The sequence below is a fragment of the Lynx rufus genome, unplaced genomic scaffold (assembly GCF_022079265.1).
Source record: "Lynx rufus isolate CCGP_SWC_20201006 ecotype Redwood Valley unplaced genomic scaffold, mLynRuf1.p SCAF_2, whole genome shotgun sequence".
In the NCBI taxonomy this organism is placed as follows: Eukaryota; Metazoa; Chordata; class Mammalia; order Carnivora; family Felidae; genus Lynx; species Lynx rufus.
The window spans coordinates 9,828,512-9,856,349 of NW_025814834.1; the positions used below are offsets into that span (position 1 = coordinate 9,828,512).

At 44.6% G+C, this 27,838-nt stretch overlaps 1 protein-coding gene across 1 annotated transcript in view; it reads left to right on the forward strand.

The window, feature by feature from the left end:
- Positions 1-27,838, forward strand: part of DNER (delta/notch like EGF repeat containing) — a 317,674-nt gene that overhangs the window by 253,435 nt on the left and 36,401 nt on the right. Inside the window, exon 9 of the mRNA XM_047082312.1 lies at positions 25,733-25,855. Within this exon, the coding sequence (XP_046938268.1) occupies positions 25,733-25,855 (123 nt within the window). The remainder of the gene's footprint in view (positions 1-25,732; positions 25,856-27,838) is intronic.

Sequence of the window (27,838 nt, forward strand, 5' to 3'; positions counted from 1 at the left end):
AGGGGCACATCTCATACTCATGAATCAATGCAAGGAATTAGTAGGCATTGCAACTAAGCATAGAGGGGGTTGAAAAACCTTTCTCATGTAAACTTCTAGTCCTCTGGTTTTCTTTTAAAACATTTTTTTAATGTTTATTTATATTTGAGAGAGAGAGAGAGAGCCAGTGTGAGCAGGGGAGGGGCAAAGAGAGAGAGGGAGACACAATATGAAGCAGGCCCAGGCTCTGAGCTGTCAACACAGAGCCCGATGCAAGACTCAAACTCACGAGCCATGAGATCATGACCTGAGCCCAAGTCGGACTCTTAACCGACTGAGCCACACAGGCTGCCCTAGTTCTCTGGTTTTCTAAGAAATCATGGGATTGACATTTTATGCGATGACATCATATATATATGATGATGTAAATAGGTAACGGAGAGAAAAACGGTACATATTTGGAGAGAGCAAAAGAGAGAAATATTGAGAGATAGTGACTGATTTTAAATCGGCTCATGTAATTGTGAGAACTGGCAGGTTCTAAATCTTTAGTGCAAGCTGTCAGGCTGGAAACTCAGGCAGGGTGTCTATGTTACAGCCTTCTCAAGAAACATCAGTCTTTGCATTTAGGCCTTCAACTGGATCCGTCGATCCAATTCTGATGATCCGATGATCCAATTCTCATCGACTGGATGAGACCCTCCAGCATCTTGGAGGGTAGTCACTTGACTCAAAGTCTGCTGCTTTTTAAAATACTAATCTCATCCAAGAAGTACCTTCACAGCAACTTTGTGTTTGACAAAATATTTGGGTGCTGTGGCTTAGCCAAGTTAACACGCGAAATTAACTATCACAGTAACATTTTTGGGTTTCCCATTAAACGTCGAGGTGAAGAAGGTTCTCCACTTGTGTGGATGCCATGAGATGCCTTTTCTGTGCTTACACCCGTGCTGTCCTGTCAGAGCCCTGGTGGAAATGGGAATGGCTTTCCCAGTGGAGGGCCAGTTTTCTTCCACGTGCGTGGCAGTGTGTGTGTGCCGTGGAATGGGCCATGCCGAGGAGGAAGCCCCGTGGTACTCTTGCCTGCTGGGAGTACAGAGCTCCGAGACCACTGGCCTTGCAAACCAGAGCAAGCACCTGTTGTGCCGGGAAGAACAGTGTCACTCATGCCGTGAGTCACGGGTGTGCTGCTCCCAGCCCTGAGCAGGTCAGAACACAGTCTGCGATTGCCCTCGCCAGCCAGCGGGAGCAGGATCTCTCCGTCAGGATCTTCCTCAGTAGTTCATTCCCAGTCTCCCGAGCGTTCTGCTTCCTGAAGGGAAGGAAAAATCAAACATTACCAACCCAGAAACCAGCCTTGTTTTCCCCTCCTCTTCTCCTCAGACTTCCTTTCTTCTTTTTTTTTTTTTTTAATTTTTTTTTTCAACGTTTATTTATTTTTGGGACAGAGAGAGACGGAGCATGAACGGGGGAGGGGCAGAGAGAGAGGGAGACACAGAATCAGAAACAGGCTCCAGGCTCTGAGCCATCCGCCCAGAGCCTGACGCGGGGCTCGAACTCACGGACCGCGAGATCGTGACCTGGCTGAAGTCGGACGCTTAACCGACTGCGCCACCCAGGCGCCCCATCAGACTTCCTTTCTTAATCATATTAAAATTTTCTACTTAGGTGGCTTACTTTTATGTTTGTTTGTTTGTTTGTTTATTTATTCATTTGTTTATTGTTAGAGAGAGAGAGAGAGAGTGCAGGGTAGAGGGGCAGGAGGAGACGGAGAGAGAATGAGAGAGAGAGAATGAGAGAGAGAGAGAGAGAGAGAGAGAGAGAGAGAGAGAGAGAGAATCTTAAGCAGTTTCCATGCTCAGCATGGAGCCTGACACAGGGCTTGATCCCATGACCCTGGGATCATGACCTGAGCCAAAAATCAAGAGTTGGATGCTCAATCTACTGAGCCACCCAGGCTCTCCTAGTTGGCTTATTTGTCACACTTTAAATGGAATGTAGTTACTTAATGATAAATGCTACTTCGTGTGGCTTGATAGTATTAAAATGTCGTTTAATACTATGGGGTAGAGTTTATCAGCATGTAAGAGGGGGCTTACATGGGTCCTAAACAGAAAATAGATTTCCTGGTCTTTTCTCTTTCCACACTGGGAAGTGAGAACTTGTCTGTGAGATCCCCTCCCGTTGACTCTCACCACAAGAAACTGACAGCACATCTCTGGGCCACAGTTTTTGTCTTTATGAATAGCATCTTAGATGCTCATCATCTCAACTGCACTTGTTGTCACAGCCTAGGTGGGGACAAGTTGCTGACTGTGGTCTGCTGTGTGTGTGAGGGCATTAAATGAGAGGCATGCGACACATTTCCTGGCATGGAGTAGCTAAGAGCCCTTCCCCTTTCTTTCCATCCACGGACATTCCAGCATTTCCTCTTAAGCCGCGGAAGCGTAAAGTGTCTCCTGTTTAAATACCACTTTCTCCTCCTGCTTTCTACTCACACTTCCTTCATGGCCAGCTGGAGCATTTAGCTTGGTAATAGTGGATGTCTAGCCACTGAACGAAGAAGCATGTATTGCCTTCCCTGGTTCCTTCAGTTATTAGGCGGTGTCCCCGGGGTAGAGCCTTGGAGTTCTGTCAGTGTTCTCTCATCGGACTTGGCAGATAAAACTGCTTTCAGAGGGTTTGCTTCCTCAGATCATTAGGTGACATTGTGTGAAATAAAAAAGGCATCTTAACATCTGGCAAGAATTTACATTTTAAGAGGTGAAAATGACAATTCTCTGAATGTGAAATTTTTAGTCTTAATCTTGTGGAGCATGTAATTGCTTTACCACTAGTTTGCATAATAGAAGAATCTCGTGAGAATAGGTGGAATTGGGTGTCTAGCTGAAAAGCGGCAATCCTGATCATCTTTATAGAGAGCAAACCGATCCCATTTCATAAAATGACAGCAGATTGAAATCATGTCAGGTTGATAATTAGTTCCCATCTGACAAAATGCCTTTTGGGTGACTGCAAATCAGACTTGCCAGGTGCTTTATTTTCAAACCTCATTTTTAGCTTATCAGGCTAGGGATTTCTGATGGGATTTTAATATTAAATAATAAAATGTCAGCGCTGAGTAATCACTGAAATATTATCTTGCGGTGACAATGTTAAGTGATAGGCCACACGTGCTCTAAAAAAATTGCAAATTGAAATCTCCCGAAGACTGGAGAAGGTGAGAGCGTGGAGCCCTGCAAACACTGTAGCAGGTGCCACGGTGGAAGGAACTTGTCGGGGGGCGTGCTATTGTCCTTGCAGGTGGGAGCCGTGGGGTCTCATGTGTTCTCAGTGCCATGGTGGCATCTGGAGATGCCATTTGGATGATGACCAACACTGGAAGGGATCCCTGGTTGGAGATGGTTTGCCCGAATTCATCAGTCTTGCCCCTGTCTCATGAAATTGTGTTATTACTCTGACCTTGTTAGTTGAACTGAATTAACCGTGCCATTACAGAGTGTGCCTTAAGTTACTATTTAAGGAATTTAAAATATAAGGCATCAGAGGATTTTTACATGGAAAAAACCAGTTTTTTTTAAAAAACGTTTTAACGTTTATTTATTTTTAAGAGAGAGACACAGAGCACGAGCTGGGGAGGCGCAAAGAGAGAGGGAGACACAGAATCCGAAGCAGGCTCCAGGCTCTGAGCTGTCAGCACAGAGCCCGACGTGAGGCTCAAACCCACAAGCCGTGAGATCATGACCTGAGCCGAAGTTGGACGCTTAATCGACTGAGCCACCCAGGCGCCCCTCCAGTATCAGTTTTTATCTCGGATGCTAATTGACTGTCACAAATGAGACCGGGGACAACTTGCCAATCATGTGTCTCTGCTGATTTTTCTCTACCAGAGGGTGGGTAACTCATTTAGATCATCCAGACTGTAAAAGAAAGAACGTTTAGACTTTTCTCCAAATAAAAAAATTTTGAAGGAAATCGTAGGAATTTCAGGTGCTGCTTTTCCTACTTTTTACAGATGCCTCACGTGTGGGCTGCATCTCTGTTCTCTGTGGCCCGAAAGACAGCTGGTGCTGCTCCCTCTAAAGTCACACTTGTCAGTATCAGCACTCTGATGGTGTCTTCCGGAAACACAGTCTAAGATAAGACTTAGCGCCTAGGATTTTAATAGCAGCTCAATAGCAATAAAGAAAAAAAGAAGCACACCTACAAGATATGAAGACATTTAGCTCGCTAATGAATGTGTAATTGCATTTAGATTCTTGGATAAGTGCAGTGGACAACTTTCATCTTTTATGAACCAGAAAGCTTTATTTATTAGGTTCACTAAGATGAAGACAATTCTGTGTTTAAGAAGCTCCAGGGGATTCCTGATCTACATATCACAGATTCCTGAGAATTATTGACTGTATACCTTAAGGTATCTCCTTTCCCCACATCCCAACCCAGTGGGCCAGTACCGTGCCCTTCCTTTGTTATATCTCAAAATGTGATATCTGCCCTCAACGCTGGCATACCAACTAGGATCGTGTCTACCTAGCTAAGAGCTGTAATAATGCTGCATAATCTGTACTCTTCCTAAGAAAAAAATTTAATTCTCTACATTGACATCATGGTGGCAGTAAGAAGAGAGGATGTCCCACTGACATCTGGGAGCTTGTCGGGCAATTACAGGTAGGACTTCGAGGTGTTAGGAGCTGGCTGAGTGCTGTGCTCACAGCTGGGCCATTGTGTCTCCTGTTGGACACAGGCCCATAAATGGTCCCATGGAAACTGACATCAGACGTGGTCACTAACAGGCCATGATAAAGTGAGACAGACCAGACCATTTCATAATTCTAAGTACAGACAAAACCAAAGTCACCATGCAATCCACAAAATACCACAACTCCTCTTTTTTCACAAATAAATTGAGGCCAGCCATTTCTTTATTAATTACAGCTTTAGCCTTGACCTAGCTTGCCCTTGACATAGATAAGATTCATTGAGATACTCAAACATAGAACTGCTCCTGCTTTGTGACAGCACCCACTCTAGAGTGAATCCCCCCCAAATCGTCCAACTAGAGTTCAGATCCTGTAAGTAGCACCTAACCCCCTTTTATAGAGATACCTCATGGTTCCCCTGATGTGCGTTCTACCTTGCCGCAATGAATAATAGACCCGGCTTGTTCAGCTACAGGTGTATCTTTGGTAGCCTTTAGTTGAAGAGCACTGACAGTGCTTAATTGACTGAAATGTTCAAAATATCAAAGGTTCAGTCGATTAAAGTTTTGTATTAACAACAGCTCAGTCAGAACTTCCTGGACAGAGAAATATTGTGGATTTGTATATGGGGGGAAGGACACTATGGAACACAGGTCCTGGGGGGGGGGGGTGTGGGACGGGGAGGAGAGGGGAAGTTCAGAGAACAGTAGATGCACTTGGCTGCAGAATAAGATGCACTAGGGACAGTAATGAGTGGTGAGGCTGAAGTGCTCACTGGGGCACACGGAGAATCTAGACGCTGACTTTGGAACGTGAAGACTTGCAGACATTTTGCACTGTATGCGAACTGACCTGCGTTTTAGAAAGATTATTCTGATAGAATAGGGAGATCTCTGGGAAGAATGGGTAGTTCTAGGAAGAATGGGGAAGAAAAATTATTCTGGTAGAATTCGATATTACAGATAGAATTACAATCCAGAAGGGCTGGTAAGACAGCAGGTGAGTCAGGAAGCTTAGGCAGGTGGAAATGAGGACTTAAACTTGTGGCTGTGGGAAGGAAAGATTGGACCTACAATCTAGTCGACAGGTTGACTCATCAGAGTTCGGATATCCGCCGAACGCAGGGAACAATGTTCTGAATGGAGTCGAAGGTACCTCTCCGGCTTTAACTTGGGAAACTCAGAGTAATAGGGAGATGTGCAGAAGGAGCCTGTTTTGGTACACAGGCCAACAAAGGTGGATGTGCTATTAGGGAGTTGTTACCTAAGCCTGGGACTGGGTGAAGAGACTGAAACGAGAGGAACGAGGATGGGCTCTGGGGGTATCGGCGCTAGAGAAAGTCAAGACAACTACTCCAACTGTTGGGGGTGGGGGAAGGGGGCAGTTGGGGGGGGGGGTGTGGGAGAATTTGCAGGGAGGGGGCTGAAGCATCGGCAGCAGAGGCTGGCGGAGGCATCACTGAGCTGGGAGGGACACCGGGTGAGCAGCTCACCTGGGGACATTAGTGGCGGTGGGAGGAGAGGGCACTGCCCAGGGTGTGAGGAACGAGGCCACCGTGGGCCCAGGGTGAAACTGAGTCAGACTTGCCCACACCACAGGAGGCTGTGGAGCCTGCCCCAGTGGCGTCCACAGCTGTGGCCACGGCCATTCTTCGTCTCCATTTTGTTTTGATTTTAATTTGGGGGGCATTCAGGGAGAATTAGTGCTATTTGCCTTCTTTAGGCCGGTGCCCTGAGGGATCAATAGAAGGAGAGAAAAGGACACTAGTAACGAGTAAAGAGCACTTCACTGGTGGAGCATATGGAATTTTTATGAGATTTTTGACGTTAAAAATCTATTCACAAGGCTGCTTTTTAACCTCGCTTTACGTGGCTAATCCATATGTAGGAAAGCGTTGATGAGCTGGCCTTTAATTATGGTGGATTTCTGTTCCTTCTGCTCCCACTGCTCCGCTTAAAATTCAAATAGCTGAGAGCTCGTTCGTGGCTGAACTATTGTCGAAAAAGAATGAGATTTACCTACTGGCAGTAGGTTTTAGAATAGTCTGGGAGGACAGCAGACAGTGTTTTACATCATCTGACCTGGAACGCAGGTTAGAAATGGCAGCTGGTAACAGCTTGGTCACTAAGCAGTGCCTTTCCAAGGATGGCTCTATTTGAAGCAGTGCCAGCATGTAATTTTAGGAACTTCTCATAAAGTTCATGGCCATCGGGGTCAGATGGGGATGTACTTGAAACTATTCCGTAACTAAGCCACTGACTCTTATTTTATTTTGTGGTTGGGAGTTACTCTGATCCGATTGCTACTATTTTGGGGCTTGCTGAGAGTCTGGGCATCTGAAAGGTAGAATTGAAAGTCGGCATCCTTGCCTCTCTTACCAGCTGTGATGGGAAGGGGCCTGGCTAAGAGTTGAGCAGAGCCGAATTCAGGCCCCAGCTTTGTCACTGAACAGTTGTGCAGCTGGTCTCTGTTGGCCTTAGTTTCCTCTTCGACAAAGTGGGGATAAGCCACAAAGCTCAAATGAGGTGATGCATATGATCGTGCACTTTGAAATCTATAAAACAATGAAGCAGCCATGAAAATGTCAGCTGTGCCTTTTTCCGGGGAAGATTGGTGAGGAATTATTAAATCTGTGCTGGGATTCTTTTCATATGAAGTTCAAGGCTAGAGTTGGAGTAGACGTGGGATCCGTCTTCATGGCCATAGTGGATACAGGTCCACTTATAGGATTCAGTGACTGCTTGCGGCCTTGGCTCTCGGTGGCTGCGGTGATAAACATTTAAGTGTCCGGTGCTGGGCAGAGCTCTTTAAGTGGAATGGTCACTTGGATCCCATAGTCCTTAAGTGGTGGGACCATGGTGGTTGTCATTTCTGGGCCCGAGATGACAGAGCTAGTTAAGGATGAAGCTGGGGTTGAATCTGGGCAAGTGGGATCCAGACCCCAGGAAATGGGGTCAAAGTCTGTGGCTTTGACTCACCACTGGTTCCTAAGGACTGAACAGTGAAATATTTTAACCAGATTTTCTAAGCGGTAGTTGTCTTAATAGCTACCTCAAAAGAACACATAAAGTTGGGATTCATCAGGGCGTTGATTCAGCTATACTGATCCAGGCAACGCCCTTTATCCAGGCGGCTTTGCCTAAGTAGCTCCCATCTGTGAGAATCGCCTGCATCCAGACTCTGCGCCCGTCACTTGACAACTATTCTCTCTTACTTAACCCCAGGTCATAGCATGCCTATTTTTTTATTCAAGGATGAGGAAATCGAGGCAGGGAGAGTAAACAACAGGTGGGAGGGGTCACAGAGCCACAGATTTAACTGGGTTTACCTAAGCACTGAAGCTCTTGACTGATAGGTAGACTCTCAGCAGAGGCCGACTTGTGGTCCCCCAAGTTGTGTGTGAACCTGGGCAGTCACCAACATCTGTGCCAGCCACAAGAAGAAGTTTCCAGACCCCGCTCGTCCCAGGACAGCTCCTGAGATAAGGCCTGAAAAGCGTCCTTGGCTGTGGTCTAGTGAGTGGCTCTTGACCACTAGTCCCTTACTTTCTAGCACAGAGAAGCACAGTTCTGGCTTTCAGTAAAGTGACCCGCTTGTGGATAGTTGGGCCCCTTCTGCTTTTGATACCCTGAAGGTTCAGCTGTTTTGAAAACAATGCCAAGGGCTCCTTGGGACGGAAACTTGTGACTGCATCTCACCTGATGTCTGCTGGCTGCACTTATTTAAAGAAACAGCTCTCTTGTGACTCAGATGAGAAATGCAGACATGCCATGTGACAAATGTGTCACCCTTCAGCACAGGGGACCTCTCTTGATTGGTGCTTCTCACTCCCGGACTCTCCAGCGCCTAGGAGCAATTTCACCTTTTTTCTTCCCACCAGAATCTGAAAGTCTCTTGCATTGATTGTTGTAGGCCATGGAGGCCTTGGATGCTGTTTCTTTTCACCCGGCTCTGGTAATGTCCCTGGAATGTTCTTTCCTCTTCATATTTGGTTTTGGTTTTTAGTTCTTTGCCTCGAGAGAGCTCGGATGTCCTACCTTCCGGTGTCACTCCTTCCCACGGGAGTGGTTCAGTGGCATTGGCCTGTTGTCCCTCTCAGTAGTGGAGGATCAGCTAGGCTTCAGATCCCCAGGGCTGGTGACCCTGTGACAACGTGCTGTTGTAGGTGATGTCGGAGATGTACGGTGACTGATGGCAGCCCGCGTCCTGAGTCCCAGATACACAACCCGAAAGGAGACCAAAAACCTACGCTTTCTTCTGGTCTTTCAGTCTTCACTGTGCTTTTAAATTCTTTATTGATTTGAATTTGTACACAAAGCTGCGGACAATGTACTGCATTTCTTCCATTAGTTTTCCATCACAGTCATTAATTTTCAACGTAAGGGCACACGATGAAAGTTGCTGCATATGCTGGGTGCTTTTACAGAATTGCTTCAGTTTTAATGAAGATTCAGAGCCCTTAGGTTTGCCTGCAGCAGAGTGATACATAACCTGTTTTTCAGTCCGCACATTGTCAACTCAGAGCACTTGCTGATTTTGCAGAGCGGTGTGTCCTGTCCCGGGTCACCGGGGGCTTCCTTACGTGGTGTCACAGTGCTCCCATTGGCTTTATAGGAGTTGCCTACAGAGATCATTAGCTGTTTGGGCTGAAATCTTAATGAAATGTTCATGATGATTATCAGGATCATGTTTCATTTTTTTTTCAATACCAGATGGTTTTTATGATCTAGATCAGAGTGAATGTCCGGGGTTTAATTCATTAGTAAAAGTATACCTTTTAGATTGGATAAGCCCAACTGAAAACAAGCGTGGCCTAAGGAATATGGACAGCCTCGTGGTCTGATTTTGGGACAGTTTTCCTTCATCCATTACCTCCCCAAAATACCTTTTCTAATAGTTCCCTGATGCCTAAAGTTTTATGTGTGTGGTTTTATTCCTTTAAGTTAGGCAATGTCTCTGCTAATTAAACCTCTGTATTAGTTAGTTACTGCTGCATAACAAAACATTCCAAAATCTGGTAACTTAATACAATCTTTTATTGCCTGTGGTTCTGTGGTTGATAATTTGGGCAGGGCTTAGCTGGGACGTCTCTTCTCTGCTCCACGTTGTGTTAGGTGTGCTCACTTATGCTTTTGTGGTTGTCCAGAAAGTTAGCCAGAGACTGGCCCGTCCTGGACAACCTCATGCACATGTCTGGTACTTGGCTGGAAGGATGGGGAGCATCTGGGCTACATGTTGCTCATCATCCAACAGACCAGTCTAGGCTTCTTCACATGGCAGCAGGGTTCCAAAAGCAGCGAGGGAGGACAGACACATTTTCAACACACATTTTCAGAAGTATCTTCTTCTGTTATGTTTGCTAACATCTCACTGGTGGAGTATGTCATAGAGCCAGGTCTGTAGCTACAGAGAATTTGTGGCCACCATTTTTTTTCTTTTTGTAATCTACCATAATCTTAAACCTAAATATGTGAGGAATGTGCATGAGTTTAATATATAAGAACAGATTTGAGGAGAAAGATAGTTGAAAGACAAAAAAAAGTATGTAGTTATGATTGAGTGAACGAGATGAGGTCCCACTGAACTTGTCTGCCCCAGGAATAAGGAATATCTTGGAGACAACTGCTCTCCCTGTATCATAGTTTCTTCATAGTTCTGTGGGGATTGAGCCTCATCTCTCCTTTATTTCAAGGAAGTCTCATGTTCTACGTACATTATTCATACACATACTCAACTAGGATCTACACTTTTGATTTTTCACTGCTTTATAACTTCTTTATTGAATAAATTCCCTATTTTTAGGCATCCTTAGTGATCACTTAGTAGAGGCAACAGGAACATAACTCAAGATTTACTCAAATAATCCAGTTCCCACTCCAGTTCATTTGAATTTATAAATTGTCTTTGCAATCCAGTTGCCTCAAGGTACAGTGGTTCTGGTGGTTAATTTCCTCCATGAAGTTCTTTTTCTTCCCCCTTAATTAATAACTTTATTTTATGTGTTTCTGTTTCTTATTTTGAATTTATTTTTATTTTTGTTTTTATTATTTATTTTAAGAGAGAGACAGAGAGAGAGAGCGAGAGAGCAAGAGAGTAGGGGAAGGGCAGAGAGAGAGGGAGACAGAGAATCCCAAGCAGGCTCCGCACTGTCAGCACAGAGCCCCATGTGGTGCTTGAGCTCAGAAACCATGAGATCATGATCTGAGCCGAAATCAAGAGTTGGACACTTAACTGACTGAGCCACCCAGGCACCCCTCTTGTTTTGAATTTCTAATGTGAAGAAAGTACAAGGGATAATATACAGAACTGTGTAGCCATTACACACTTTTTTAAGTTTTTATTTAACTTCTAGTTAGTGAACCTACAGTGTAATATTAGTTTCAGGTGTACAGTATAGTGATTCATCACTTCCATACAATAGCCGGTGTTCATCATGACAAGTGCACTCCTTAATCCCCGTCACCTATTTCCCCCATCCCCCACTGGCCACCTTCTGGTAACTATCCGTTCTTTAGAGTTAAGAATCTGTTCTTTCTTTGCCTCTTTCTCTCTTTTTTGCCCCTTTACTTATTTGTTTTGTTTCTTAAATTCCACATATGAGTGAAATCATATGGTATTTGTCTTTCTCTGACCGACTTACTTCACTTAGCCTCATCCTATGTAGTTCCATCCACGTTGTTACACATGGCAAGATTTCATTCTTTTTTATGGCTGAATAATATTTCATTGTATATATCACAGCTGCTTTATCCATTCATCAGTCGGTGGATACTTGGGCTGTTTCCGTACAGAAATTGGCTGTCATAGATAATGCTGCTACAAACATAGGGGTGCATATATCCCTTTGAGTTAGTAATTTTGCATTCTTTGGATAAATATCTGGTGGTGCAATTGCTGGGTCATAGGGTAGTTCTATTTTTAACTTTTTGAGGAACCTCCATACTGTTTCCCAGAGTGGCTGCACCAGTTTACGTTCCCGTCAACAGTGCACGAGGGTTCCCCTTCTCCATGTCTTCTCCAACACCTGTTGTTTCTTGTGTTGTTGATTTTAGCAATTCTGACAGTGTATTTACTTTAGAATAACAGTGACTAAGGAGGAGGTTGGAGGATTGCTTTGCATTGTGCCTTCCATGAGAAGGAAAGCAGATATACCTAGGGAAAAAAAAAATCTACCTTTGCACTGTGGAGTCCATGCACCAGAATTTTCTGGAACGGTCTTTATCACAGTGTTTTGTTTTCCCACACACAAGTCCTTTGGTACTAAACTATGTGTCCAGGGGGGCCCCTCTTATCATTGGAAACAGCCTAACTTTGTCAGATCATGTTTCTCAATTTTTGGTGTGTAAAAATTATTGTAGATTGCCATTTTTATTCTTCTTTCTGATTAAAAAAATTTTCCCCAGATTTTTTTTGGATATGACTGCCATATAACAATTGTGTAAATTGAGGATGTACAGTGTGTTTATTTGATACGCTTACATGATACTGCTAAACGATTACTACCATAGCAAAGTTAACAGCATCACATCACCTACTTCCTAGTTCTTATTTGTGGCAAGAACATTTAAGATCCTGCTTTCTTAGCAACTTTCAAGTATGTAATACAGTATTATTAAATAATCACCCTGCTGTACATTAGACCCCAGAACTCTTTGCACCCTTTAGCCTATGTCTCCTTAGCCCCAGGAAACCACCGTTCTATTCTCTGTTTCTATAAGTGCTGTCTGCCATTTTCTGATGGTATTCCCTTAGCTAAAATGATATTTCCATGGGTTTAGGAACCTGGATCAGAGGTGTGGGGAGAATTTCACTCACTAATCTGAATTTAGGCTTGCTTCTCCACATTCTGATTGGGGGTATATGACTCCCAGTCCTACAAGGAGAAAAAAATGTTTGCCACTTCTATACCCTTGTTACCTTCTCTCATTCTGGCCTTTCTTTTCAAATTTGGCACCTGCTGTCAGCGTGGGATTCCTTTGTATTGCTTTATTCCCTTAAGCAAATCGGAGAGGAGTATAGTTTCCATTTAGTCTATGCACCTGTGGTTGGTAGGTCATCCGACCAAGTTTCACTATTGTTTATTTATATGCCTATGACTGGTACATGTTCTGACTGTGTGTTTTGTCGTTGTATTTGACATGCTGAGGGAAAGCCATAGAGATTAAATATATTACTGTGCTGTATCTAGCACCTGCCATAGATAACTCCTACCACTTCCCTGCCCTTTTGAGAATCAGAAGTTGTAGGAGATGTACGCTTTGCTATTGTATAGCTCAGTGGGTCTCAGACTTCAGTGTGCATTAGAATCATAAAGAGGGCTTCTTAAATCAGAGCTCTGGGCTCCGCCCACAGAGTTTGAGTCAGCAGGTCTTGGTTGGGGCCTGAGAACTTGCATTTCCAATGAGTTTCTAAGAGATGCTGATGATGCTGGTCTTGGAGCCACATGACAAGAATCACTGGTATAGTGTGATGAATAGACACAAGCCCCTTTGAGGGCGAATACCTCCAAAGAATATTCAGTGATAATTGAATAAGTGAATTAAAATCAAATTTAAGCAATAGTTTGTGAAATAAATTTAAATAGAATGAAACATTCAGAAAACTTTCCTGTGCTTTAACATTTAAAAATTCTTCTTTTAAGGATGCCTGAGTGGCTCAGTCTGTGAAGCATCTGACTTCAGCTCAGGTCACGATCTCACGGTTCATGGGTTTATGAGTTCAAGCCCCACATCAGGCTGTCTGCTGTCAGTGCAGAGCCCGCTTCGGATCCTGTTTCCCTCTCTCTCTACTCCTGCCCCACTTGCACTCCCTGTCTCTCTCAAAATAAATAAACGTGAAAAAAAAACCTCTTTGTTAATATACATACTTGCATGAAAATAATCATCTAAGATTTATTTTCTCTCCAAAGTACTGCAATAGAACCTTAATCTTTGCACCCTAACACTTAACCTCTTGCCTGTTCAGGGCCCTGTGTCAGTCTGGATGCATTCCATACCAAACAACCTCTAGAATGTGAGGCTTTTGAACCTACCTTTTTTTCCTTTCTTTTTAAAAAATGTTTATTTATTTTGAGAGAGAGAGAGAGGGGAGAGAGAGAGAGAGAGCGCATGAGTGGGGAAGGGCAGAGAAAGAGGGGAGAGAGAGAGAGAGAGAGAGAGAGAGAGAGAGAGAAGCCCAAGAAGCTTCTGTGTTGTCAGTGTAGAGCCCATGGCAGGTCTCAATTCCATGACCTTGCAATCATGACCTGAGCTGAAATCAAGGGTCAGAAGCTTAACCAGTTGAGCCACCTAGATGCCACCTACCTTTGCTTTACTAAATCTTTTCATCATTATCGTCATCTCAAATGTAAACCACGCCATTTCCAAATGTATTTATAAATATACTAGTTAAATAAAATAAAACATTTTACTTGTTGTTTTTAAGGAAACATATACCACAATAATCTTTAAAATCAAAGTTATAAAATATTGTCATTATACTTAATTTTGAATCAGCGCTTTAATCATAGTGTTGTAAGAATTTGCGTTTATTTTTAATTACAATTTTTTAAGTTCTTATTTATTTATTTTGAAAGAGAGCGAGCAGAGGAGGGGTAGAGAGAGAGAGAATCCCAAACAGGCTCTGCACTATCAGCTCAGAAACTGACGCAGGGCTTGAGCTCATGAACTGTGAGATCAAGACCCAGGCCGAAATCAAGAATCAGATGCTTAACCAACTGAGCCACTCAGGCGCCCCTCTAAGAATTTGCATTTAAAAAAATACTTTCTCTAGGGAGTCAGTGAGAAAAACAGACCCCTTTAGAATCAATCATTTTAACTGTAGCTACCACGTGTTTAGAGGTAACCTACCGGTGAGTTTGTTTGTAAGCTGTAAAGACATATATGAATGTTAAGCGTTATTATTAAAGGAAACGATATTTCTTTATATATTTGCGTCCCCTTATGTGTGTGTTTCCTTTTGTAAAACACTTTTTTATGTCTCCTCCATTGTTGAACTCCCAAGTAACTTGTTTCTCTTCTTTCAGCTGGCATAGAGCATAGGTAGAATCCACCCTCTAGTGGTCAAAAACATCATGGGGAGAAAAAGACATTTATAAAGGCAAACCATTGCAAAGAGATTGATTTTTTCTTGGGACTAGTCTGTGACCTAGTTCCAAAGGCAAATCCAAGAGAAGGCTCCTAGAAATGTTTAGACAACATAGAAAAATCCCCAAAATGATAGATAGGTTTAAGCCTTGTTTTGCAAGTGTTTCTGTTTCAGCAGGCTGTCCGTGGAGTTCTTGAACTCCGAGCTTCATCATCTATAACATATTTTTCCATTTGTCCTTAAATTTGTTTTTTGGAGGAGAATGCTAACTATTTGTAAGGACAGAACTCAGAACAGTGGTGGTTTGCTTTTCTAGCATATGTGTAAGATTTTTTTCCCTTCCAATGTGAATTGATGATTTGCACTCTATTAATAAATATAGAGATGTTTCAGAATTTTTAACATCTCCAAAGGTTTTCTTTTTTACATGTTAAAAGATGCAGTTCTCCTTATAAAAAAGGTTTTTTGGGGGGCGCCTGGGTGGCTCAGTCAGTTAAGTGTCTGACTTCGGCTCAGGTCATGATCTCGCAGTCCATGAGTTCAAGCCCCACAGTGGGCTCTGTGCTAACAGCTCAGAGCCTGGAGCCTATTTTGGATTCTGTGTCTCCCTCTCTTTCTACCCCTCCCCTGCTCTCCCTCTCTCTCTCTCAAAAATAAATAAACGTTCAAAAATTTTTTTAAGTTTTTTTTTTTAAATAGCAGTGTACCTTATTGTGATGGTTGTTAAATGGCCTTAAAATGTCTTCTCTTCCAGTAAGACTAGATCTTTTCCCTTCATGCACCCCTCCACCTAAAAACTACCCTTAGTGAGGTCAGCCTTTTCTTCATGTTACCAGTTATCTTCTGCCCAAATCACTGTAGACACAGAGCATGAGCATCATTTCCCTCGGGAATCAGCAACATGACTTCGAGTTGTGATAATACAAATAAAATACCTATAAAAGCATCTCTGACACTTTCTTCTTGTGTTACACAAGTAACATATTTTCAGTGTAGAAAAGTAGGGAGTGGAAATATGCACATTTAAAATATAAAAAGCATCCTTTAAATTCACTGCCTGACAAAAACTACTGTCAATTTCAGGATACATTTCCCCAGGCGTTTTTTTTCTTTAATTATTCCAAATCAGACATTTGCCAAGGAAAGAACTCTTGTTGTAAATTATTTATGCAAAGGTGAGTTTGCCCTGTGAGTCCGTCTTCTTAGCAGATTCCGTGCCCGCAGTGTGACTGAGCATCTTCTATATTTCACCAACCTGGGCGCTAAGGAAAAGAGAGAACAGATAGTTGTTAAAGAGAAAATACAGAATTTGGGATCAAAGTTTGAGCCGTGAGTCAAGGTTTTACCTCCAGCGGGAAACTGGATCCAGCACAGAGAGTGTCAGGGGATAAGGCTGAGAAAAGGCTTAAAGGAGTAGGTTTTGAAAAAGTCAAATGTAATCAGACTCTGTTTCATATTAGAAAAGCCCAGGTATTTGAGCTTCTGACTGGTGAAACCTGGGCTCAGGCATCTGTGTAAGGGCAGAGCCGGCACTCTTTTGTGTTTTTCCAGTAAGCGGGCTTTGTTGCCCACGGGAAGCGGCGATTCAGGAAAATGGTACCCTCCAGGGTTACGATGCTTAGTGCCTCTGTTGCATATTCTAGGTGGTCACCTATTTCAGAATTATAGCACCTTCGTTGTCTTTTAAAATCAGGTTTGCGCCGTGCCCCGCGGACCAGAGGGACACATGCCACAGTGGTTACATAGTGGGTATGTATGATATGCCGGGCACTGTGTTGGATGCTTTCCTCGTGTTACCAGGCACTCCCGTGAAATGCCAAGTGCATGTCCTCCTGGAGATGGGGCAGGGGCCCTCCTTTTATAATGACTTCAGTGACTTTGGTTGCCACAGGCGCCCATGAATTACCTTGATGGAAGATGTCACACGCCGGCATTGAGCCAGTGACACCTGGATGGCCCAGAGCTCCCTACCTGTAAACACGTAACACTGGGTGGCAAGAAGAGGCTAGTGGAAGGAGAACGGTGTCAAATGCACTTTATGTGAATAAAAGATAACTGGAGAGGTGAAAATCCTCCAGTCTCTTCACTCACATGTTCAAATCACTTCCGCCTCCAATGCTCCACCGTCTCGATGGCTCCTGAAGAGCCCTGCCCATGGTCAGGCGGTTGGTTACACCAGGTGGCGATGTGGCTCCACAGGGGACCCATGACTTCTGTAGTAATTCCAACCAGTTTCTCTTTCTCTCTGTCTTTTTAGGTATTCTTTCTCTGTGCCTTTCCCCCAGCCCCCCGCCCCCCATCTCCCCCTTGGTATTCTGGATCCCCGTCTTCCTCTTTGGCTCTCCCTTCTGGCCCCCACCTCCTTCTTGTTCTCCTCTCCCTCTCTCTCTGCTTTCTCCCTCCCCCAACTTATGTCTTTGGACCCCAAACCCTTCTTTTTTTAGCTATCACATAATAGATCCCCTCCGTACCTAGTTCAGTCCTTGTCAATGTGGTCAGACCTCATATTGTCATTGAAATGAGTGTTCTTTCTCCGAAGTGCTTCTGTTTCCCTTGGGAGAAACTGCTGATTCCTTCTGTTCAGTTAAGATCTACTTCCAGAAAGTGGTTTTCTGCGCCTTTCCATCCCATCCCCTATACCAACCCCACTGTATTAATGAGATTCTATTGTATTGGAAAGTGCCTCGAACAGAAACTGGCCCCTGAAAGGGGGTTCGATAAATGTCAGTTCCCTCGTTCCTTCCAGAAGGAATCTCAGCGTCTCTAAATAAGACAGGGCAGGACCCTGGGACTCCCTTCCATCCTCACTCTCTTTGCCACCCTCCACGTGCAACTTCTTACAAGTGTTGCTGTTTTACTTTGTAAATGGCTCTTGACATTTATTCTCTAGCTGGCCCTGCCACCACCCTCCTCCTGGCCATGTTTTCCCTGGGTCTGTTGCCATACCTCTTAACTGATTCCTCCATATTCTTTCTTGTGGGTCTTTCCCCCCATACTCCGAAAGAGTAACCTTTCTGAAAGGCAAATGTGACTTGTCATCCCCTGGCTCCCACTCCACTGAAGGTGTCACCTGGTGCCTGCCTGTCTCTCGTTTCTTCTCTGCCCTCTGCTCTTCAGTAGACCGCAGCCCATCTCTGGAATGGGCCAGAGGCTGGGTCCCCTCACCATGAGACTTCTGCACTCTCTGCCTGTCCTGCCTTGAATTTCCCTGGGTGCGTCTCCCACCTTTTTGATACATGTGCACAACCCACCTCTCAGCTCACTGTCCTTCCTCAGGGAAGCCTCTCTGGATCTCCGTCAAGGCCAGCTCCCCTGCTTCTCCTTCCCCCGGCAGCCCAGACCCCCACCTTGCTCGCATTCACCCAGTTACAGTTTCACATTTGCTCGGATCATTGTTTGGTGTCTGTCTCCTTTAAATGCCCCTACTAGAAGTATTATGTCTATTTTCACACCATGCCTGGCACCCAGGAAGCATTTAATCACTGTATGTTGCATTAAAGAATGAATCAACAAAAGAGGCAAACAGGAGATCGAGAACATGGCCAACCTTCGCCCAATGACGGTGGAAGGCAGCGGCAGCCTAGAGGGACAAGGAAGACAGACTCACTGCGTGAACTGTTAGGATATGACATATAGCCGGCTCTCCGTTATCTGCCTTTTTGGAAACCCAGGGAGGGACGTGAAGATTTGTAGATGGCTCAGCCGCACATACATAACAGGGAAGCTTGAGAGTCTAAAACTTTAGCCTCGATGTATAGTCCTTTCAATATAAGGTTTGTAAGAACCATAGCAATGGAAACATTGATTGATTTGGGTATTTTCTCCCTGGCTCAGGTGTCTCCATCAACGAAAAGGATAAGAAACGAGGGAATAAAGAAAGAGGCAGTATCAGCAGCCCCTGTGCTCCCCATGGCAGCTATGCTCTGTCTCTTTACACAAGTTCCTCCTGTTTACAGAAATTTTCCTTTTTCTTGCGTGCGTGCGTGCGTGTGTGGAACCTAATTGCTCCATGGAACTCTGTACAGATACTAACATCAGGTCTATTTAGAACAGAACATGTGGGCAGTGGGGGGCACCTTGGTGGCTCAGTGGGTTAAGCGTCCGACTTTGGCTCAGGTCACAATCTCATGGTTCGTGGGGCCCCACATCCGGCTCTTTGCTTCCAGTATGGAGCCTGCTTGGGATCCTCTGCCCCTCCCTCTCTCTCTCTGCCCCTCCCCCACTCACACTTTCTTTGTCTCTTTCTCAAAAACAAACTAAAAGAACAGAAGCCTGGAACACTCAATAGGATTAAGGTGAGCAGGGAACCATACCTGCATTTTCCCTCCTGTTTTTAAAAAAGATTCCTATTGGGAATGTATCAGCAGAGAGAGAGAATGACATAGCATGTGCACACACACACATTTAATTCTGAGTGGACAGAATAAAACGTGGAAGTGGCAATTGTGTTCTAGAACAGTTCAGACCCTGGGGGAGTAGAATCCTGGCTCACTCCTGTGCCTTTGCTAAGTCAGTCAGGAGCGTAGGACCTTGGTCTTCACAGGAGGACACAGGGGAGTTCTAGCCTAGTGGCAGAACATTCAGAAGGTTCTTAGTAGCTCAGACATCACCAGGGGTGGGGGGTGCGTCTCTCTTCTCTCTTCCCTTTCTATCCATCTATTTACTTACTTACTTTTATTGAAGTACGCTGACACACAATATTGCGTTACTTTAGCGATTTGACATCATAGTGATTTGATTTGACAAGTCTATACAATACACTGTGCTCACCCCGAGTATGGCCACCATTGGTCACCACACATGTCGCTACTACAATACCATTGGCTGTGTTCCCTACGCTGTACCTTTCCTTCCCGTGACCTACTCATTCTATGATGGGAAGCCTGTACCTCCCACTCTTGTCTTCTCCCTTTATCCCATGAATTTGGTATTCACATCTAGGTAGCCCCACACGAACCGAGGGTCCATACTCTCTCATTGCTGGAGGAAGGCACCCAGGGACTGGTATTCTATTAAATCCATAGTCGCAGATGGGCCTTCTTGGTTCTGCCCCCAAATCCTTGCTCTCAATGCATTTCCTCTCCTCACAATGAAAATTTCAAACTTGCCCAAGTTCTCGTGTGATGAGAAGGATCTAGGACATTGGTTCTCCAAAGGGGCTTATGTTCTCCAAGGGACAATGTCTGGAGATCTTTTTGGTTGTCACAGCTGGGGAGGGGTGGGGCTGTTGGAATCTAGGGAGCAGAGGCCAGGAAGGCTGCTTACTGTCCTGCAGAACACAGGACAGCGCTCCCAACCACGAGGAATGACCTGATCCAGAAAGCCAATACTGTTGTGGTTGATTCTGGGTGTTACAGACTGAATTTTGTCTCTCCCCATTTCATATGTCGAAGTCCTAACCCCCCCAGTGTGACTGAATTTAGAGACAGGGCCTTCAAAGAAGTGATGAAGATTCCATGAAGTCATCGGATGGGGCCATAAACCCATATGACTGGTTTCATAGGACCATCTGGGACACCAGGGGGGGTGTGCCCACAGAGAAAAGGCCGTGTGCAGCCTCAGTGAGAAGGCGGCCATCTAGAAGGTGAGGAGAGAGGCCTCAGGAGAAACCAAACCCGCTGACATCTTGACATAGCATTTCCAGCTTCCAGAACTGTGGGAAAATACATTTCTGTTGTTTCATCCTCCCGGTTTGTGGTATTTCATTATGGCAGCCTGAGCAGACTCCTACACTAGGGAATGCATTTTGGGGACAACATAGGAAATTAGGAGGAACACAGGAGGTTGTGTGTCTTTGGGCAACCCTCTTCACCTTTTTGGCTCTTAATTCCTCAACTATATAATTGGGGCTAGTCATGCCCATCATTTTGGGCTGTCGTGAGGATTAACCAATTTAGCGCATGCAAAGGGCCTGATGCAAAGCAGGTGGCAGTAATGTACTATTAGACCATAAGCTTCTTGTTGGTAGAGACTTGCCATTTCGCTTTGTATCCACGGTACTTGGAAGCCCCTGACACATTGTAGGCACATCTTAAATGTGTGTTGGTTTAATCGAGGACACTCTGGGTGCTGATTCAACAGCTATTTTGAGCATCTTTTCTGTACCAGATGCTGTGGGTACAGCCGTGAATGCTATAGTCACAGCCTCTGCCTTCAAACTTATATTCTAGTGGAGGAAGAGAAATAATAATCAAGAACAGGACTAAGTTGAAATATGATTTCAGACAGTTATAAGTGTTGTGATGAAATCAGTTAAGTGTTATGACGAGTAACTGGTGGAAGATGCTTTAGACCGTGTCAGAAAATTATCTGAAGAAGTGATTTTGGTTTGTTTTGTTTACTGATAAAAGGTGTGCCTCGTTGGTGACTGAAATTCTACAAGAGCTGTTGCTCTTGTGAAGTCGTTTTCCAAAGTGGTGAACAACTCTTGGTACAATCTCTTCATTTACCCAGTAGTTACATTCCAGGAAAACTCGGTGTATCTTAAAAACTGTGAATGTACATGTATAGGAATTAGGTTCTAGACCCGGAAAGTTCCAGACAGGGTTTTCACCTCTCTGAATTTCCAACAGGATGGTCCGAAGTTGTGAGGGACGCCAGGGCTATCCTTTGTTGTGTGGGGGTATCCTAGACATTACAGGATGGTTAATATCTCTGGCCTCTGCCCACTAAATTCTGGTCAAACCCTCCAATCACAGTGATAAGCAGTCCCTCCCCTCCCCCAACTTTGAAAACAATCTCTAAAGGGCAGTCTAGCTCCCTTTAAGAGTTATGATTCTGCAGGTCTCTAGTGACCTAATCTTCTCATCCAGCTGTTCTCGCCCTCTAGAGCCTTTGATCAGCTCACCTTGATTTCCTTCCCTCTGCTGGCTCCCATGACATTGCTGTGCTTGGACTTTCTTCCTCTCTTTTGCCTCACCCTTGCCCCATGTTTCGATCTGATTTCTCCTTCTCCACCTGCCCTTCCATGTAGATCTGACCTTGGTCCCTTCTTTTTCCCTCTCCAAGGTTTTTCTTTGATAAAACTTCAACACCACTTCCAGGCCACTAGTTCCCAAGCTGCTCATTTCTATGCTATTTAAGCCTATTTTTTCCAGCTAAGTGAGTCCCTAGGTGAGCCCTAAGGCTCACCTTAGGGCTAAGTCCCTAAGTGAGCCCTAGGTTACATATGCCCCACATCCAATTGGCCAACTTTCTTTAAAGCCTGTTATCCCTTTGGCCGTACCTTTCTGTGTTAATGGCAACATCACCCACTCACTCAGCCTAAACATGGCGGCCGTCTTGATCGCTCTCACTCCTCACATTCAGATGATTGCTGTGTTCTGTTAGTTCTAAGGAATATTGGAATCGAATATTCAGGAGCAAGTCATGTGAAGATGGGAGCAGCGTTGGTGATGAAGGTCAATGCCCTGGAAAGGGTCACTCTGATCTCACTCTTCTGCTCTTTTGTTTTATTTAAAAATTTCTTTGGACTAGCCTAATTTTTCTACACCCTGGGCATACTGCCCTGAGCTAATTTGTTTGCCCGAATTAATTACTAGCGGGGGTGGGGGCAGCCTCATTTTCACAGAAGCCTTCTCTTTTGGAAGGAATGCCTTTTTATTCAAACAGTCCGATTTAGGTTTTTTGGCACCCAGTGTAAAGGGTGCCTTGACATTTCCATAAAGACATTGAAATGTTACCATCCCTGAAGAAACGGTTTCAGAATACGAAACCTTTATCTTTTTCTTTTCCCCTAAGGAAGAAGAACATCACCGGCTTAACTATCTCTGTAAAATAAAACTTCCTCATTTGCTTTTCATGTTACTAGTGGAAGAAGATAATGATGCAGTTTGTAAAATATGAAAACAATGATACGAAATTTGCTTTTGATTTTTGTCTGTGTAAATAACACTTCAATTATGAGGTCAAAGATGCTTGTTAGGGTTATCTATTATTCTTCCAAGTGATTTTTGAAAGATCTGTTAGGAGGGCAAATACACTTGAAAAGATGTTCCTTGTGATTGTTACTCCATACTGAGTCGCCAAAAGACAATTGCCTCTTATTGTAGGTTATGTATTATTCATATAATTTTTTTTTAATTCTGAGAAAAATCACATAACATGAAACCTACCTTCTTAACAAAATGTTTAAGGGTCAGTACAGTGTTGCTAGTGATACACACATTGTCATAGAGAAGATTTCTAGAACATTTTCATTTTGCATAACTGAAACTCCGTATCCATTGAACAGCAACTCCCCATTTTCCCCTTCCCCCAGCCAGTGGCGACCACCATTCTACTCTGTTCCTATGAGTTTCACTACTTCATGTAGCTCGTATAAGCAGAACCGTGAAATATTTGTCCTTCTGGGACTGGCTTATTTCACTTAGCTCATAGTCTCAAGGTTCATCCATGTTATAGCACATGACAAGGTTTCCTTCTGTTTTTAAGGGCTGAATAATATTCCATCATATGTATAAACTGCATTTTCTTTATCCATTCATCTGTTGATCGACATCTTGGCTAATGGTGAATATGTTGCAATGATTACGGATGTGAAAATATCTATTCGAGATCCTGTTTTCCATTATGTTGGATAAATCCCAGAAATGAGATTGTAATTCATATGGTAGATCTATGTTTAATTTTGGGGGGGGGGATTCTCTTTATTTTTTTCCATAGCAGCTGCACCATTTCACATTCCCACCAGCAGTGCATAAGGATTCCAGTTTCTCCATATCCTCACCAAGACTTGTTATTTTCTCTCCCTCTGTGTGTGTGTGTGTGTGTGTGTGTGTGTGTGTGTGTGTGTGTGTTTATAATGGCCATTCTAACAGGTATGATGTGATATCTCCTTGTAGTTTTGATTTTATTTCCTTGACCAGTGATCCTGAGAATCTTTTTGTATACCTGTTGGCCATTTGTATCTTCCATAAAAAAAAAACCCAGCTCAAAATGGATTAAAGACCTAAATGTAAGACGTGAAACTCTAACACTCCCTGAAGGAAATATGGGGGAAAAACTTCTTAGCATTGGTCTTGGCAATGATTTCTTAGATATGACACCAAAAGCAGAGGCAACAAAAGTAAAAGTAGGCAAATACGGCTATATCAAACTAAGAAACTTCATGGCAAAGGAAGCAATCAACTGAATAAAAGCCAACTATGGAATGGGAGGAAGTGTTGGCAGTGTGCATATTTGATAAGAAGTTAATATCCAAAACTCCTGTAAGAAGAAAGATTTTCTGTTGAATGTAGATCAGGAATCAGCAAACTTGTTCTATAAGACACCAGAGAGTAAAGATTTGGGGCTTTGCAAGCCATATGATCTCTGTTGCGACTAGTCAGGCTGCCATTGTAGTGGGAATGCAGCCAGAGACGATACATAAATGGATGAGTGTGGCTGTGTCCCAACAAAACTTCATTTACAACACCAGACTGGGATGGATTTGGCCCGTGAGCCGGAGTTTGCTGGATCTAGAGCAGGGTTCTCTGTCTGGCTCTCTTAGCATTTTAGCTGGATAGCTTGTTGTGGAGGGCTGTCCTGTGCCCCGTGGGATGTTGAACAGCACCCTGACACTGGGTACCAGGGGCAGCTCCTTCCCTACCACCCTGGTTGTGACCACCAAACGTGTCTCCAAAAGCATTGCCAAATGTATTCTGGGGGCAAAATTGCTGTCAGTTGAGAAACTCTGATCTGGATGATCAAAATAGTGGTGAAGAGCGATGAGAAATATTGCCCTAAAATTACAAAAAGTAGGGTAAGACAGAACAATTGAAAACCATGGCATGTTTGTCTCAGGTAGGTCGAGGTCTCCTCTGAGGGGCTGTTAGCACCACCCAATTTGGGAAAGCAGTTCAAAAACAATAGCAATTGAAAAGTGTTCTGTCGATAATGCAAATATGAGTTTGACCTACTTTTGCAACAGGGACTGAAAACAAAACAGTTCAACGCATTAGCATGTCTTAATGAAACTTGCTGGGTTTGGAGGTTGGCTACGGGTTGGAAAGCTGGGGAGAAAAAAACTACTCAAACTAGTAGTTCTAGTTCCCGTTTGAGCAAAGGTTTATTTTTTCTGCTTATCTGAATTCAGAACCAACACAGGCAGGGTGATTTTTGAAAGCACTCACGTGTTTCTCATTGTTTGGACAGGGCCAGAAAAAAAAAAAAATGGCTCGGTTTCACTGCAAATTGGCACTGACGCATGTTTTTGAAAGTTAAAAACAGTATAACATTCATGAGTGAATCTCAGAGAATGTTGTCTTCTTGTCCTTTAGAATAAACACCTGTTTTGCAAATAGAGTAAAAGCCGTCTTTATTGAGAAACTGTCGGTTTCTTTTTCTCCATTGCTCTTCATCTGTTTTTAACCATTAGCATTTTAAAGTACAATTTAAAATGTTATCATTGAGATCATCATAATTTTAAATTAAAAAAAAAATACCCCAGATTTTACCAGGAATTACAGCAAAGCCTTTTTTAGCTGAATCTCTTCTTGACCTGAAAAGCAAAGGAAATACATCAATCCTTTTCTCCTTTAATAAAATTCTCTGTGGTTGCTGGATAACACTTTTCCAGTCGGAGGAAGGGTGGTCCCCATCCTTGAAAGGAGCTGATGCTCCATGCCGTGAGCCCTGCTGCTCTCATCCCCGTCTCCTGCGGCCACAGCAGATGCACTCAGTGACCCCGGCCTCCGGGTCACCAGTGCCGTTGGACGCGATGTCGTCCCGAGACCATCTGGTGGATAAATGGGATCACTTCCTTTATACTTGGGATCATGAAAGAGGGTGATGAAAACAGACTCGTCATAGGAAACTCTTCCCGGGAACCCACGTTTCCATACACCCCAAGGGACTCAAATCCTTAAGTCCCATCTGTCCGTGCCATGCTTCCGATCAATACCCGGCCGCCTCTCTTGTAGGCTGGTCCAGTGTGGGGGTGATTGGGACACGTGTGACCGCAGGCCTTTTTCTCCGTCCCTCAGGTTACCACGGCCTCTACTGCGAGGAGGAATACAACGAGTGCCTGTCTGCTCCGTGCCTGAACGCAGCCACCTGCAGGGACCTCGTTAATGGCTACGAGTGTGTGTGTCTGGCCGAGTACAAAGGTGAGCACCACCCCCTTGGCCTTCTTGCGCCCGAGTGGCCTAAACGACCTCATGCCTTTCTCAGCTTAAGTGCACCAGCCTCTAATTGGAGCATTACCTCATTCAGAATCCAGACCGAATGCTGGAGGTGGGACGATTCATGGGGCCGAAGAGACCAATTTGCACGTCTGGGGTTTCCTCCTGATAGATGGAAACTTCTCTCTCCTGTCCTTTCCTTCTTCCTGTACCCCCTCTGTCTTCTCTGTTGGGTGCGTTCGGAAGCCTGTGATAAAAAGTGGGATGCGGCGCACTGTGCGACCCGGACCTGAGGACCTGGCGGTGGAAGCACGGGGAGGGGAGCGTGGGGCTGTGCGGCGAGCCGGGCGGAGCTGGGACGCCGCGCTTTCCGGCGGAGGGCGCAGGTGGCCTCACACGTTGGCCACAAAGCTGGTTCTCGTTAAGTGAGTCACTGGCGAGGGAGATGTGAGCTCATTTGAGTGGATGCGTGTCAGAGTCACTCCGGAAAAACAGCCGACGTCGGCAGGGTGCTGATAATGTGCAGAGCTCGTTCTCGGCCCCGTGTGCGTGAACTCATCAAGCCCTCACAACAGCCCTGCGAGGTGGCAGTGGTGTCCCTCAGAAGCCCAGCCAGCACGTCCCCGAAGCCTTTTCTTCTCGCTCCCCAGGGGGCTTAACGGTGTGACTTCGTTCAAGCCCAGATGCCCTCGGACGGCACCACACCAGGAAATCCGTGTTTATCAGCCACCGCACACATTTCTCTAGGCCACAGCTTCGGGGCTGGGTTTGGATTTTTTAATGCCTTTGTGGGCTCTCTTTCTAGCCTCTAACCTCGTGCTCCCACCGCTGCTTACTTGACATCATCCATCTGCCGGGTGACCTTCCTCGTCATTGGATGGACCCACCTGTATTTAGCGGTCTCTTTGGTGAGCCTGAAGGGTTCGTAGGCCACACGGATGAACTTGATCTAGTCTTTGGCCGGAAGGGATGGGGCTGGGCCAAGGGTCTGGTCTGTGTTCAGCAGATCTGATGCTCCCTTCTGAGTGTGATGCCCACTTGGAACCAAAGTCCTCCACTTCCACAAGGGTAGATGTGCTGGCTTCACTCACGTGGATTTCATTTCCAGGTTTTTCAGAGTAGTGAGAGATAGGGAGTCTGCTCAGTTCTGGAAAGAGGAATAAGAATCAGGAGACCTGCTGAGCCTGGATTAATCTCCTCAAGTGTGACTGTGTCTGTATAAAGTAAGGACAGTGATACTTACTGACATTTTGAGGTTCTTCAATGACAGAATTAGTAGTGAATGTGTTTCAAAAAGTAAAAATTCCAGAGTTCTTCAGTCCCTGATGCAATTTTTTCCTGTCTTGGAGGCATTAATTGTGCTGTCATGACTAAGCAGTAAAAACTACAGTTACACATGATGAACCACGGATACATAGACTGTTCATCCTTCCATACATGCTCTAAATTCCACCCCTTCATTTTTTTAAGTTTATTTCTATTTGAGAGAGAGAGAGAGAGAGAGAGAGCACACAAATGGGGCAGAGAGAGAAAGGGAGACAGAGAATCCCAAGCAGGCTCTGTGTTAATAGCACCGAGCCTGACCTGGGGCTCAATGTCAACCTGAGACTCCAAGATCAACCTGAGCTGATATCCAGAGTTGGATGCTTCACCGACTGAGCCACCCAGGTGCCCCATCCCTTCCTCTTCTTTTTTTTTTTTTTTTTGAGTTTATTTATTTTTAAGAGAGGCAGAAAATGTGTGGAGGAAGGGCAGAGAGAGAGGAAGAATCTCAAGGCTCCACACTGTTATCATGGAGCTGGACTCAGGGCTCGAATTCACAAAACCGTGAGATCATGACCTGAGTCGAAATCGAGAGTCAACCAACTGAGCCACTCAGGCGCCCCTAAATTCCACCCCTCTGTCTTTCCAGGACTCCCCTCCATCAGTCCCTGACTCTGCCAGGGATGACCCAAGAAGATAAGTGGC